The sequence below is a fragment of the Cyprinodon tularosa genome, unplaced genomic scaffold (genome assembly GCF_016077235.1).
Source record: "Cyprinodon tularosa strain WSP-4 unplaced genomic scaffold, ASM1607723v1 ctg46, whole genome shotgun sequence".
NCBI lineage: Eukaryota > Metazoa > Chordata > Actinopteri > Cyprinodontiformes > Cyprinodontidae > Cyprinodon > Cyprinodon tularosa.
This window is the reverse complement of record NW_024039185.1, coordinates 2,256,237-2,270,120: the sequence shown is the minus strand read 5'-3', so window position 1 is coordinate 2,270,120 and position 13,884 is coordinate 2,256,237. Positions and strand designations below refer to the sequence as shown.

Genomic DNA, 13,884 nt, shown 5'->3' with positions numbered 1-13,884 from the left:
TCCATTGGATTGTTTTTTTTTTTTACTTTTTTTGGAATAACTATGACCTAGATGACTAAGAGTCTTCACCAATATTATTATCAGATGTTTCAGGGATTTAAATTAAATATCTAATTGAAAAATGTAACCCAGAAAAATTAGAATCGAAAAGAAGGCCTTTGGTATGCCCGCTTAAATCCAACAATAGGATCATGAAATGTAGCACATAAATGGACTCCCTATATGTTGAGTCCAGGCTTTCCTTTATATTATCTTTATGTCTTTTTGGGTGAACACTTGAACTCTACCCACCTAATAACAGTTACACGATTATTGATGATTATCAATAAATTTGAATATCACTGAAAAGTTTCTTTACTTCAGTGATCGATTTTAAAGTAAAATTCAGGGTTGCACTCATTTTGATATGTTTTAAGTATTTATCTCTGTTACGTTTAGTATTATAGCTTTGAGCTAGTGAAAACCACAAAGTGTTTTTTTTTGTGTGTGTGTGTGTGTGTGTGTTTTTCTTTTTACAAATTGGGATATAAGGTTGAAGACTAGATGTTAAACAAAGAAATTTCAACTGCCTGTTAAAAAATATGTCGACACATTTGCTCTATCTGTACTTAGGGACTTTGTTGGGGCTCCTTTGGTATACATTTCTGCATCAATGCAGCATGGCATTGAGATCAGCATGTGTCTAATATCTATTTACCACTGGCTGAAAAATCTGTTTAAACCTGCAAACAAACAGGTTTTAGTGGCGGTGGGAACAGCTCACTGACCCAAACATCGGACCTGGGGCAACTCACTAATTTACGTGATAAAATTGAGCGCAACAAATTTATGTCACATCATCGCGCCAGTCGTGTCTGACAAAACAAGACAAAAAAACTCTGCTTGCATTCGATAAACATTTCACACCATTGTAAAGGTGAATTAGGATAGACTAAAGAGCCAACAAAATAAGGCAAAACAAATCCATAGCTCCCTTGCATGTTGCTTTCCAGTAGTAAGTAAGTGTTTGCCAGTAGTAAGAGGCCATATGCGGAATGTTTAATGGGTCAACCCGTGTTTGAAAAACCAGTGTTAACCCACTCATTTCAGTAGGAAAGTGTCTTAAGAGACCCTGGTTGCTTTAATAATGGCTTTCAGCCCATTGGCTCTATTGTCTCCTATCCTTATATCTAGACAATATAGAAAATAATCTAGATTCTTCATAGGATTGATAGCTATTGTGTTTGTTTATCACCCAAACAAACAAAATAGCTATGTTTAAATGGATAAACTTTTCCCAATATGATCGTCGGTTGACCAGAAACTCTTGGTTTATATGGACAGTAAATAAATAAATAAATCATGACATGCATGAAGCGTTTGATCGAATTAGACCTTTTAAGGTTCTGGGGAAATGGCCAATTTTTCCAGAAATGCTTTAGTAATAGAAATAGAGACTGCCTGTTTTGTAAACAAACCTACACTTGTCTGCTCATCCTCAACTTTAGCAACTCTTTGTTTATTTGGTTCTTCAGTCATATCTGATTATGTAGTTTTTTTTCCATCATGGACCTTTGTCTTATTGTTTTCCATTCTTTCGTTTTTGGTTGTCATTTTAGTTAGGGGTTCATTGGTACCTTATCCTAACACCTCTTCGCTATAGGTTTAGAGGGCAGGATGGCATGTTCATCCCCTCATTACATTTAGTGCCATCTCCTCCACCAAGGACCAGGAGCCAGTGGTGAAGATTAGGAGTAAAAAGAAAACATAACGTTAATGTTGCAGATATGCGCAGTGGAGATTATTTTCCTCCAAAAATCCATACAGGTGTGTACATCAACGCCAATCGAATGGCGACTGGAAAAACCCCCTTCTCTCTTTCGAAATGAATTCTCTTTCAAACAGACCAAATTGGATTCCAATTATCAGTCAAACATGTTAAAATGAAACATTTCTGATCTCATCAGGCCGGCAATCCAATTATTTTTGTCCATGTAAACATAGCTACTAATACCACGGTTATTAAAACAGATAAATCTACTTAAGATGTTCTTAAAAAATGATTTAGGGATGTTTAACACTAGAAATGCAACCCCTGTTACCCATGTCCTGGATAAGTGTCTATGATGCTTTACTGTAAGCCAAAACTCCAAACTCCTAAATAAACCTTATTTCACAATCCTGACTAGGCTGCAGTTTTTAATTAGGCTTGAACACCATATTCTGCTCTATTTTTCTCTTCCGCTCAACTTTCCATTAATATCCTTGGATGCAGTTCTGTGTAAGCAGCTGGTTTCTTTAGCAATGATCTTGTCTGGCATACCCTCTTTATGCTAATTGTCAGTGAATATCTGCTGGACAAGTGTAAAAAAAAACGTTGTCTTTCCAAAGAATTTGTAGGTCACAAGGTTGTCAGAATGTAATGTTTAAGCATCCAAATCCTTTGTTACTGTTAATAAACAATTTCTAACCTTTTTTAAGAATTTTTTTTCATTTTACTGTTAGTAATAATCATCAAAAGAAACAGAAATAAACACTAAATATATTATTTTTAACGCATATGAATTTAACATTTTAAACTGTATGGAAAAAGAGGCTTTTGTCCAGATTTTGCACCTATATATCCACAAGTAAGGCCAAAAATATAAATGTCTAACATAAGCAATTAGTTATTTCACAGAAGCACATGGGAATTCACAGAATTTTAAACATATTTTAGAGCAAAGAGTACATTGGCATTGAAGATGTTGCTTCCATAACTTCTATGGCAGGAAATCCATCACTTATACTAGACATACAAATGTCCCATTTTTAGCATATCATCATCATAATCATCATCATCATTACTGTGACCTTTCGACTCCTGTTACAGTTAGTAAAGTTTCTTTTCCAGATAACACAAAGAATGTAAGCTTATGCTTCTGAAATGGCATTGTTAGCTAAAAACACTAAATCTGAGAAAGGGGTGCAAAAAAGCCACAAAATTAATGAGGGAGCTCTGGATTGAATGGTCACCAGTTCAGTTTGAGCTCAATTGCAACAGACATTTAGTTCCTGTTTAAAAATGTAAGTATTTATTGTATTAGTATATTTTTCTTCAATCTTGCATTCATTCATAATGATCAACTTCTCTAAAAAAAATAATCATGGGAGAAGCAAGCTGACTAATTTCAGACTTAACTGCCTATATAAAAACATGTATTTTTCAGAACCGGCGGTGACTGTGAGCAATGTATGGGAGAGTGAGTAAAAGCCTGTTTGAACAGCATTACAAAACAGATGGCCCCTATCATTACCAGAGTGACTAATGGCTAAACCACAAAACCATACATTCAATCCAGGTTTAGCACAGGAGAGACTGCATAATGTCTGCTTCTTACTCGCGTGGTTGCCATATTGACCCGCCACAACCCAATATATGATTGATTTATTTCACACTTAATGACACATGGCTAGACAACTGTACACATTATATCAAACTAACAAAAATAAAGGAATACATTATTGAAACGCAGGAAGGGTAAATGCCATTTAACATATGAAAGTTACACTGTAAAAATGTGAATCTTACAATAGTCATACAACCAGACATTATTTATTAATATACTGTACATTTTCACTCACTCCAATCATCCTCAAATGAATGCTTAATCTCTTTTCTTAAATGCTGCTGAAGATGTATAATCATCATTTTGGCAGCATTCTGCTGCAGGAGAACACAGGTTGTATTAAATTCCAGCCTGAAAGCAATTATCCAGCTATGATCAGATTCAAATAACACAATGTCAATACTTTATTTTTACCAGTACAGGCAATTGCATTGGATAAATTTGTTATACTGGTGAAACAGTATTTTGCCAACATTTGACACTGGCATTTACGTATCAGAATGTATCGTTTTAAATACCATGAAGTCGGCTTTTACAAAATACATAATACACTCTCAAAACACAAAAGGTTTGCAATGATGATTATTACTGAACCAACATATGAAAGTTTGTCAAACAGAGATCTGCATTTGCTGTTCTACAACCTAAATGGTCACAAAAGCCAATTGAGAGATTCACAATGAGTGTTGCAATTGAGCCCTTATGTTTCTGAGAAGTAGCCAAATTTAAAACATAACATACCTCCACCTGTCACCGCCCCTGATTATTCACAAAGAAGAAACAAACTATACCAGCTTATACATCCATCCCAAAATATGTGTGCATTGGAGTCTGCAATGATACATATTTAGATGAAAATATATTTATATTATTTGTGGATTTTTCACAGTAGTTTGTACTGCACTGTACCTTTTTGTCCATCTATTATGCCTACATAATTTTCATCTTTAGGGAGTCTGTTGAGTCACTTAAGAGTGTGGCTCATGTATTTTCTTTTTCTTTTTTTTTTTGAGGAAGAAAAGGTCTCTTGAATTTTACTCTGTAACATCTCCATCCTGCGATGTGGTAAGTGCTGTGCGTAACTTTCATCTCTGCTGGCCAACAACAATTTGAGGAGCGAATTACTCTGACAGACTAGTTTGTCTCTTTTTTTTCCTATGAGAATACAGCTTGTAGAAACTGCAAAAAACATTTGCTTTGGCACAGATTTACATTGTAGCAATGGTCACTCCTTGATCTCCATGGCCATGATCGGTTCTACAAACACACTTGGGCCATAGTGGTAATCCTTGGCTCAGTACACTGTTAGGGTTAAGTCTATGTGTTTGTGTATTGCCGTGTCAATCCATCCTTTCTCCTGGTGTAAGGTCAATGCACTCTAGTGTCTTATTATTCCACACGTAAACCCAACATCAATTCCTTCCCTGTTTTTGAGTTCTGCTTGCTCACCCTTTCTTCACACACTTGTTTTTTTTTTAGATCTGGGTTTCTTGGACATTTTCCTTGGAGCTCCCCTTGAAGAGTAGTGGTTCCATTTGGGGATTCTGGTTTTGGCCCATGAAACCCTTGATTGATCCATGTAAGCCCATAGTCGGCATGGGTAGAGACATGGGCAGTGGTGGGGACATAGAACTGGGAATTGTGTTGGTGCCATTGCCTGATGTAGAGAGCAAATTTGATGTAGAGATTGGGACTGATGTACAGGAAATAGGGTTGTCTAGGCCATGCTGGTTCTTACTGTTGAGGATTCCACCTGGTCCCATACCGTCTGTGATACTGAGACCCATCACGTTGTTGTTGAAATGGTGTGTTTTGTAGTAATGGTTGAGGGTATCTGTGCGACCAATATTTGGAAGGTTGACTACTTCTGGGTGATGTATTCTTAAGGTTCCTTCTGCACTCGTGCCAGAATTTATTGTTGAACCCCCAGAGATTCCACTTCCAGGCCCAGCTCCAATTTCATCCTCTACATTGACAATCTCAATTGCTCTTGCTGGACCATGATGTTTGTGTAGTTGGTGCTGCTTGCGAAGTTTGTAGAAGACCACCAGCATTACAGCTGCCATAAAAGTAATGGCCACAAAGCAACCAATGATGATCTTGGTTGTTTTCATTACATCATCCAGGCCTGGAATGTTGGTTACATCCATTAGAGACACGGTCACCGCATTTTCAGTAGATCTGGGTGACAGTGAGGACAGTGAAGACAGAGATGGTGATATAGTAAAGCCAGACTGACCGTCTACCCCTCGTTGACCAGTAGGCTTAGGGGAGCCAACAAAGGTCTCGTTTACATACTGTCTTGCTGAGTTCTCATCTTCTCTTGGCTCCACTGATTCAACTGTGACAGTGGTGAAATAACTGTAGCCATTAGTAGGGTCAGAAGCAGATACATTGAGTACAGCAGTTGCCGTGGTATTTCCAGCAGAGTTGGTTACCATGCAGGTGTACTGCCCAGTGTCCTGCACGGTCACATTTGTGAAGTTTAAGGTTCCATCATGAAGCACTGAAATCCTAACTCGATATGATCCATGTGTCATCAGAGTACCATTGGGGGTGAACCAGTTCACAGATGTCATTGAGGTTCCAGTACGACATTTCAGCTCTGCAGCCATGCCCTCGGTTACATTCAGATCAGTAGGTGGTTCCACAATTACTGGAGCATAGCAGACAAAGTGGGTCTGATCCAGCTCTCCAATGTACTTTCCTTTCAAGCCTGGAGGGGCATGGCAACGAGCACAACATGTGGTGTTGCTTGGAACTGTTTCTTTTAGCCACCAGCTGAGCCACAGGACATCACAGTTGCAAACCCAAGGATTATGGTTGAGATGTACTCTCTCCAACTGGTGTAAAGGGGTGAAGAGATCATGGGGCAAAGAATGCAGGGAATTGTGGGAGAGGTTGAGCTCCTCCAAGTTCTTTAGGTCGTCAAAAGCATTGCGTTCAATTACAGATAATCTGGAGTGCATTAACCAAAGCTTTCGAAGTGACACAAGTCCCTGAAATGACCCAGGACGAACAATTCCCAGCTGATTTCCTGATAGCTCCAACTCCTCAAGACGTACAAGTGGGGTAAGGTTGGGGATGTCCTTTAAGCCACACATGCCAAGATTCAAAAAGCGCAGATTAACCAGACCTTCGAAGGCAGCCTCTGAGATGAAATCCAACTTCCTGAGTTCCCCCAGATCCAGACGCCTTAATGAGGGAACTCTATTAAAAGCAAAGGCTGGCAGCGTCTCAATGGGATTGTTTCGTAGCCATAGTTCTCTTAGTTTGCTAAGGTACTCAAAAGCTTGAGTTGGTACCACTGTGAGACGGTTGTCAAAAAGCTCCAATGTGTTCAGGTTGGGGAGGCCATTGAAAGCTCCAACCTCAATCTGTCGAATGTGGTTCTTGGAAAGCTGGAGAATTTCCAGATGCCGCAGATGCTTGAATGTGTCAGACTTGATCACCTTGTATAAACAAAGAAGAAAAAAAGACATATTGTAGCAACATCAGAATTATTATAATCAAAACACCTTTTAATAGAACATTAGAAGCCCAAACCATCTTTACCTGAATTGAGTTCTCTTGTAGATTGAGGTATCTTGTGTTTTCTGAAATGTTGTCTGGAATTTGGTCCAAACTCTTCCTTGTACAGATGACCCGGCTCGCTTGATTGGAGCACGAGCAGGGGTTGGGACATGGTGGCGCAGCCTCTGTCAGCTGGGGTCCATGGTGGTGAAACCACAACAGGAGCTGGACCAACCAGAGGAGGGGGGAAGGGGTGCAGGGGTTGGTCACCATGACAAGACGCATGGCAACTGAGTCATGACCCACCCCTAGTACTATAATATTGATTAGTCACCTCCAAAAGTGTCAATTAAGTGCTTGTCTTTACATTCATGGTCTTATCGGAGTTTGTCTGTTGAGGAGTCACTTCAAAAACTCGAGATGTTCACTTTGCTCATATTTTCTCAGGAATCAGACTTGTATTTTAATTGTCTCACTGAAATATGTCCTGCATTTTGCTACCAAAGTAGTTATAAAGCTAAGGGAAAGCCCCGTCCCTGTGGAAATTCTTGCTTTTCACTGTGGGAAGAAGGAAACACACAGACAAAAAAGAGAAGAAGTGAATGCACAGATCAAGCAATTTAACATTTGTCTAGATGCAAGTTTTTTTCTTAAATCCATACAGATTATGTCATATGGTTTGTCTGATTAAGAATTGTCCCTGATGCAAGTGTAGCTAACAGGGCAAATGATTTGTTCTTGTTCGATGTTGAGCCAAACACCGGGGTCATGGTTTGTGATTGTTTAGTCATTGAATTACCAGGTGTAATTATAAACTACAGATGAGCAAAACCCTGAAATGTTGTATCCTTCTGCCAAAAATATGTTATACTTAAACAAAGGAAAAAAGTGTGGCAGAGAATTTCAGAAGTTTTATTTCACCATATTGATAGGGCTAACTAAAGATTTGGGTCTAATATATTTATATATTTTTATTTGATCCTTTGGACTTACTCAAACAAAAACAAATAAGTAAACAAGGCCCTATTGCCATGTTGCTAAAAACCAGTTGGTTCGTAATGTCAGAACAGTGATGCACATCTCCAGCCCTTGAGATCTACTATCCTACAACTGTTAGATGCATCACTTTTCCAACACGCCTGAATCAGATGACTGGCCTGCAACCAGGAATATGCACAGTTATTTGCTGCCGATGATGCGAGAGTTCAGCCATTTATTTAGATGTGTTGGAGAAAAGATGCACCACAAAGTTGCAGCTTACACGATTTCAAGGAGTGGACATGGGGACCCCTGTGTTTAAAAATGTTTTTTTTAGCTGTTGCAAAATTTAGGATTGATGATTAGAGGAAAGAAAAGGTTATTTTGTATTATTTTTAAAAAGCTTATAAATTAAAGCTATAACTCATTAAACATGGTCATTTTAATTTATAGAATACAATACAAGGTGGGTCACTAAATTAATATGGTGGTTGTTACCACCTTTATTCCTTCTTCTGGGTGCTGCGGCTGACAATCATAGAGCCCTAGCATAGTATGAAAAACTAGAAACCACATGTTTGTGTATCAGATTTTAATTAGTGGTATTGGGTAATAATGACTTATACTTGCCATTTTATATCAATGCACATGCTGTGTACAGCATTCCATATTTAAGTCCTACAAAGATTTATGTTAACAACCTTTAAAAAATTTTTAATATTTCAAAGAGAAGCGTTTATAAAAGTGCTTTGTACTCTTGTCGTTTGTGGTTAGACGAATGAAAAAAATATTTTCAAACAGAAACTTATGCAGAAATCAATAAACTCTAAGTTTAGACATCCCTGGGCTGCATGAGGCACAATGATTGAATTGATAAAGTGCTTATTGTTTATTCAAACACCTCATGCTTGACACTTTAACTTTAATGGTCACATGGCTTTAACGTCTCGGGGGAAAATAAAAAGAATCAAGAAGGCATCTGTGTTTAACAGACATTCATTTTGATCATCACTATTCTGTTTGAGAGCAACCTCTTTGTGTAGTTTTTTTTCCCAATTTCTTTATCAAACTGGGGTTCTTTCATCAGTATCATACATAGCCAGTTCTCAGCATCTGTTTTCCTGTGCAGCAGCGATGCATTCACCCCTAGGAACATGGTTGCTGTGGCAACCTGCTCACTCACCATCTTGTGTTTTTACTGTCCAGTCGCCTTATTCGACGCCACTGCATTTAGCTAAGCTTGATGTGTGCTTGCAAAACAAACCAGCAGCACCTGTTTAGTCTAAATGACCAGATATCTGCTTTAATCTGTGATTCCTAGCAATTCTGGTCAAAAGCTACGGATAAAGACAAAGAGTGCTTCTGAATCTGATCAGTCTGAACCTTGGCCTTCAATAAGAGAAGCGGAAGCAGATCTGGCATCTCTGTGAAATCTGAGGTTGAAGTCAAGATGAGTCATTACTGAAATTATCATTCGAAGAAGTGATAAAGCAGTTTTTCTAAAAGCTAACACTAAAAAATGTGACAAAAATAGGCCTTTTTTAGATGGTGAGCACATCCCACATCTTCTGTTTGACAAACACATTGGTAACCCCCTCCGTTTCTATTTACATTTAAAATATCATTGGAAAAAGCTCTCTTAAATTGTTTTTATTTTAGTGTTATTCTCGTCTTTTTTGACCAAATAACATATGCAGAGAATGGATGTAGCATTACATTGAATTGTGAAATAATAAAGTGTTTTTTACATTCAACCAATAACAGAACACCAGCTCTATCAGCAGACAAAATGTGCTTTTTCCAACAGTGAATGGGCTGAAAAACAGATTAAGGAGGTAGCTGGCTATTGAGCCATAAGGTTTTGGGCATGTATTTATTTTTTATTAATAGGTAAGGTGTAGAAACTGCATATTACACATTTCCAAAAATGGCATATCATGTGAGGGGTTTTAACTGTCTGACTTTCTCGTAAATAATTATTGTCTTCACCCCACAACCAACTAAAATCCTTAAACCGTCAGCTATTGTGCAAGCTTCAGTCACAAAATCTAAGCCCATCTTTTGGTTGTATTTATAGTGTCCTTGTTACATTGCTACCTACAGGCCTAGCATTGTTATTGTCATTGACAACATTTTTAGAAATGATGCAATGTTTCTAAGAAACTGTATAGAAACTGAGAACACAAAGGTAATTCTGAAAATAGATTAGTTTTACTTGGAATTTGAGGCTAACCAAGCAATTATGCGTAATTCTATCCATTCATCCATTTTCTGTACCAAAAGTGTGTAGTAACTGGTAACATTTACACTAAGTTTTAGAAAATAATGTAATTTTGTAATAATCTACTTCTACTTTACAATACTTTTTACTTTTATCTAAGGAATATTCTTATGAGAGTAACTTAACTTATTTGAGATCAGGTGAAAATACAATAAACAGTGCAGATATTGTAGCCTATCTTCTATACGCTTTCCTTATATATATGGAATACCTAGTGTTAAGAATAGTTTTAGATGTTTATGTTTGGAAACGTTTTCATTCTGCCTGCAGTTGTAACTTTGTAATTGTGTTATCTATTTGTATTAATTTTAAAATACCTGATTTTGAACATAATACTGTCTAATTAAATTATTTTAAACATTAAATCCTTTTTTAAGAGCCAATAATTACTCAGTATTTTAGTAGCCATTTTACCCACTAAGATGGTGGATGACTACTTTCTACTTTTACTGGAGTAAAAAAATTATTAAAGTACACCACTAAATATTCTGGTACAATACCCAACTCTGCTTTATACCCTCTTATATATAAGAAAAAAAATCTTGATACTTATAAAGGGCCATTCATTTGGGTGTTTTTAAGAACACATTATATTTCAACAAAGAATGATACTGTATATGGATACCTGTTAATTTTACCTACCATCCTCAAATTTTCCTCTTAGAACCTAAGAGGAACAGTCAATATATTGATGCTGTTTGTTTGATTTGTTTTTAACAATCTAGAAAACCACTCCAACTTCTCTAAATCTCTTACTTCACTGTGACATATTGAAATCGTCTTTCTTATTTCTCCAGATATATTCCCCTCCTTGGATTTAGCTGTTTTTTAACGTCAAGAGCAGATTGCAACCGTGTAAATATTGATTATTTGATTTGATCCGAGCACAAGCACAGGGTCGTGAAAGACAAATTAGCTGCAAGCTGCTGACCAACTACTACAAAACCAATCACATTATGGGTCTGCAAAGAAAGAAAATGTTTTGTCATTATAAGGCAAGAACAAAAAAGCCTGAGACCTGTATTTATACATCATGTATTTACTAATGACGAGGAAGAGCACAAAGCTGCACAGGTGCAGCAGGGCCAACATCATCTACTGTAACTATGACAACGCTAGATTGATTCAGGACGTGGGAATCGAGGTAGGAAAGGGCGCATTTCCACCAGCATCTTATAAAACCAGATCTAAATAACAACATGTCCTTTTCTGTCGTCTTCTGACTACTATGAAAGTTGGGTTTTTTTTTTTTAGATTTTAAAGATAATCACCAAAAATAATAACAAAAATGAATCAGTTCAACCGTTTTTACCTGCAGCTCCCATCCAAATCTGCAATTTCACATCATCTTATAGCCGCCAGCTTGATATCTCCTTACAATAGCACAGAATGGCCTTATTCATCTATGCAGCTGCGCTCGCCACACGGCGCACCTTCTCTGGGAACGCAATTGAAATTCTGAATAGGCCTAATTCTGCACATGCTGCATTACAAAATGGCTTGCATCCATTCTCTCATCGCGTAATGACAACACGACTGCACCCACTATATACATATTCATTGTTATTTTTTGTTTGTTTGTTTGTATGTTTAGTTTTTCCTTTTATTTTCTTAGGAAAAACAGGCCCAGTGCGCGTGTTTTTAGGCTTATATAAGGGTATGTTAAAATGGAGTTGCTATATTATATGATAAAATCATAAGCTATTAATCATTTACCAGACATGTATTGCATCTTTAACCTTTCGGATATTTATCAAATCTGATGACTAATTTAAGCATAGTTACAGATAAACAAGAAAACTGCACAATTACGCAGAGCATCAGTGTCTTTTTTCTACCTGTGTCCAAAAAAATTAATAAATCTTAAAACAGTACATACCTTTAATATTCGGCGTCTGCATGCGGCGTAATGTCTGCGTCCCTCTCTCCCTTTCGTGCCCCCTCTGCGATCGTGCCTTTCCCCCCCTCCACAACCTCGCTATCTGTCTCTCCTTGTCTCTCCCCTAAATTGATTCGCTTGTTTCCACGGCTGTGAGCTGGCTCTTGTTCTTGTAAGCCAGATCCGCAGCGCCAACGCAACGCAGGGGGGCTACAGTGCTGGCAGGTTAAAGATGAACACAATCCACACACACGCGTAGAACAGGCGGGAGGGAGCGATGTAAAAAAAATAAATAAATAAAAAAAAATAAGGAGAGAGAGAGAGGGAAAAAAGATCAGATTACGTGCCGATGAAGAAAATGATGTTATAATTGTCACATTTGGGGAACGAGGTCGGGGACGAGCGCATCGATGCGTCTTATCCTTGGAGAGGAGCGCAGCGAACGCGACGTTGGCCGCTGGGCAGAGCGGTTTGCGTCCAGCGCGCGGGTCTTTACGCACTTTCCGTATGTTTCCGAGTGAATCCCACTAAGGCATAATTGGAGTGGGGAAATGAAGCTGCGATCGTCTGAAGCTTGGAGAATAAATCAAAGCGTAATACAGCTAGAATGATGAGATTTTTATTTAACTATGCAGGTTTTGTCTCGCATCCCTGCTGCAACATAAGCTCTCTGGATACTGAGCAGCTGTATAGTCATATTTATCAATATGACTCAGCAGCACTGAAATATCAGTTGGACAATGTGAGTCAGTGTGTTTTTCTGCAGATTAAATTTAAATTTAAGATTTTCTTTTTTTTTCAGTTTTTTTATTATATGCAAATCACCAGATTTAATTTGATTCTGGTTCCAGTTGTCCCCACAAAATAAAATGTATTTATTTCAATAATGTGAAAAATCTACACAATGTTATTCAAACTATGATGGAAAGAAGAAAGGAAACAAGTTTTTTCTTGTTGGTTTGGGATTTTTTTTCCTGAAAGTCCCGTATTTCTTTACTTCCTCTTTACTGCGAACATTGTATAACAGATCCAGTGCAACCTAACTTAACTTGAGACTAAAAATTGTTTGCATAATACTGTGTACTTTATTTCAGTCTAAATAAAGCAATTCTGTGAAGGCCTATAATGCAGAATGTATGTGTGATGAGAATATATAACCTGAACTTCCCATCACAATAGTGAAACATGGGAGAGGCAGCATTATGCTGTGGCAATGCTTAAGCTGTTTGGTGTTAATAATAGAAAGAATTGATTGGACGACAGCAGTCCAGGAAGTAACGTTACTCGGATAGTCTTGATAAAAAAATTTAAAAAAACAATAAATAAATTCCTTCTGCATTCTAGAAAGATATTGCTGCTGCAACTTAAATTAATGCTTCGATTGGAAACAAGTAATTGGATTAAGTTTGTCCAATTCATTTAAGATTTAACTTATAAACTTAATTAATTAAGTTAGATCAATTTGATTCAATTGTTAGCAATTTGAGAAATTTAATTGTATTTTCTTTTTAAAGTCTGACAGTACAGAGTTTACTGGTATCACATGTATTTTTTTAAATCTCTGTATACATTTAGCTATTCTATGATGGCCTCAGGGGTTCTTAAGGAAATATTAATGAACAAGTAGCATCATGAAAACTAATGAACACAGCAGACAGGTCAGTCTCTTTCTAAGTTATAAAGAGAGAACTTCCAAAAAGCCAGATTTCATGTGGAAATCAAGCTTTTTGGAAACATGGCATGAAGAAATTAGTGGTTGACAAAAAAATCACAAAGATTCATGTTGAGATTTTGACACAAGTCATTCAGAGGAAATGAAAACAAATGGAAGAAAGTGCTCTGATTAGCCAAGACCAAAACAAAAC

The 13,884-nt window shown here is 37.3% G+C and overlaps 1 protein-coding gene across 1 annotated transcript; it reads right to left on the bottom strand.

The window, feature by feature from the left end:
• Window positions 1-2,678: 2,678 nt before the first annotated feature.
• On the bottom strand, window positions 2,679-12,510 carry lrrc4bb (leucine rich repeat containing 4Bb). The gene is made up of 3 exons (XM_038300938.1): window positions 12,020-12,510; window positions 6,924-7,439; window positions 2,679-6,820 (listed from the first exon to the last, which is right to left on the bottom strand). The coding sequence occupies exons 2-3, from the start codon at window positions 7,164-7,166 to the stop codon at window positions 4,844-4,846; spliced, it is 2,220 nt and encodes a 739-aa protein (XP_038156866.1). The 5' UTR covers window positions 7,167-7,439; window positions 12,020-12,510; the 3' UTR covers window positions 2,679-4,843.
• Window positions 12,511-13,884: the final 1,374 nt, after the last annotated feature.

Bases quoted from the DNA above. Each gene is read 5' to 3' on its own strand.
- lrrc4bb (XM_038300938.1), bottom strand. From the start codon at position 7,166: ATGCGTCTTGTCATGGTGACCAACCCCTGCACCCCTTCCCCCCTCCTC. The intron at 6,821-6,923 runs GTAAAGATGGTT...TGTTTATACAAG, and splicing joins TACAAGAGAACTCAATTCAG to GTGATCAAGTCTGACACATT.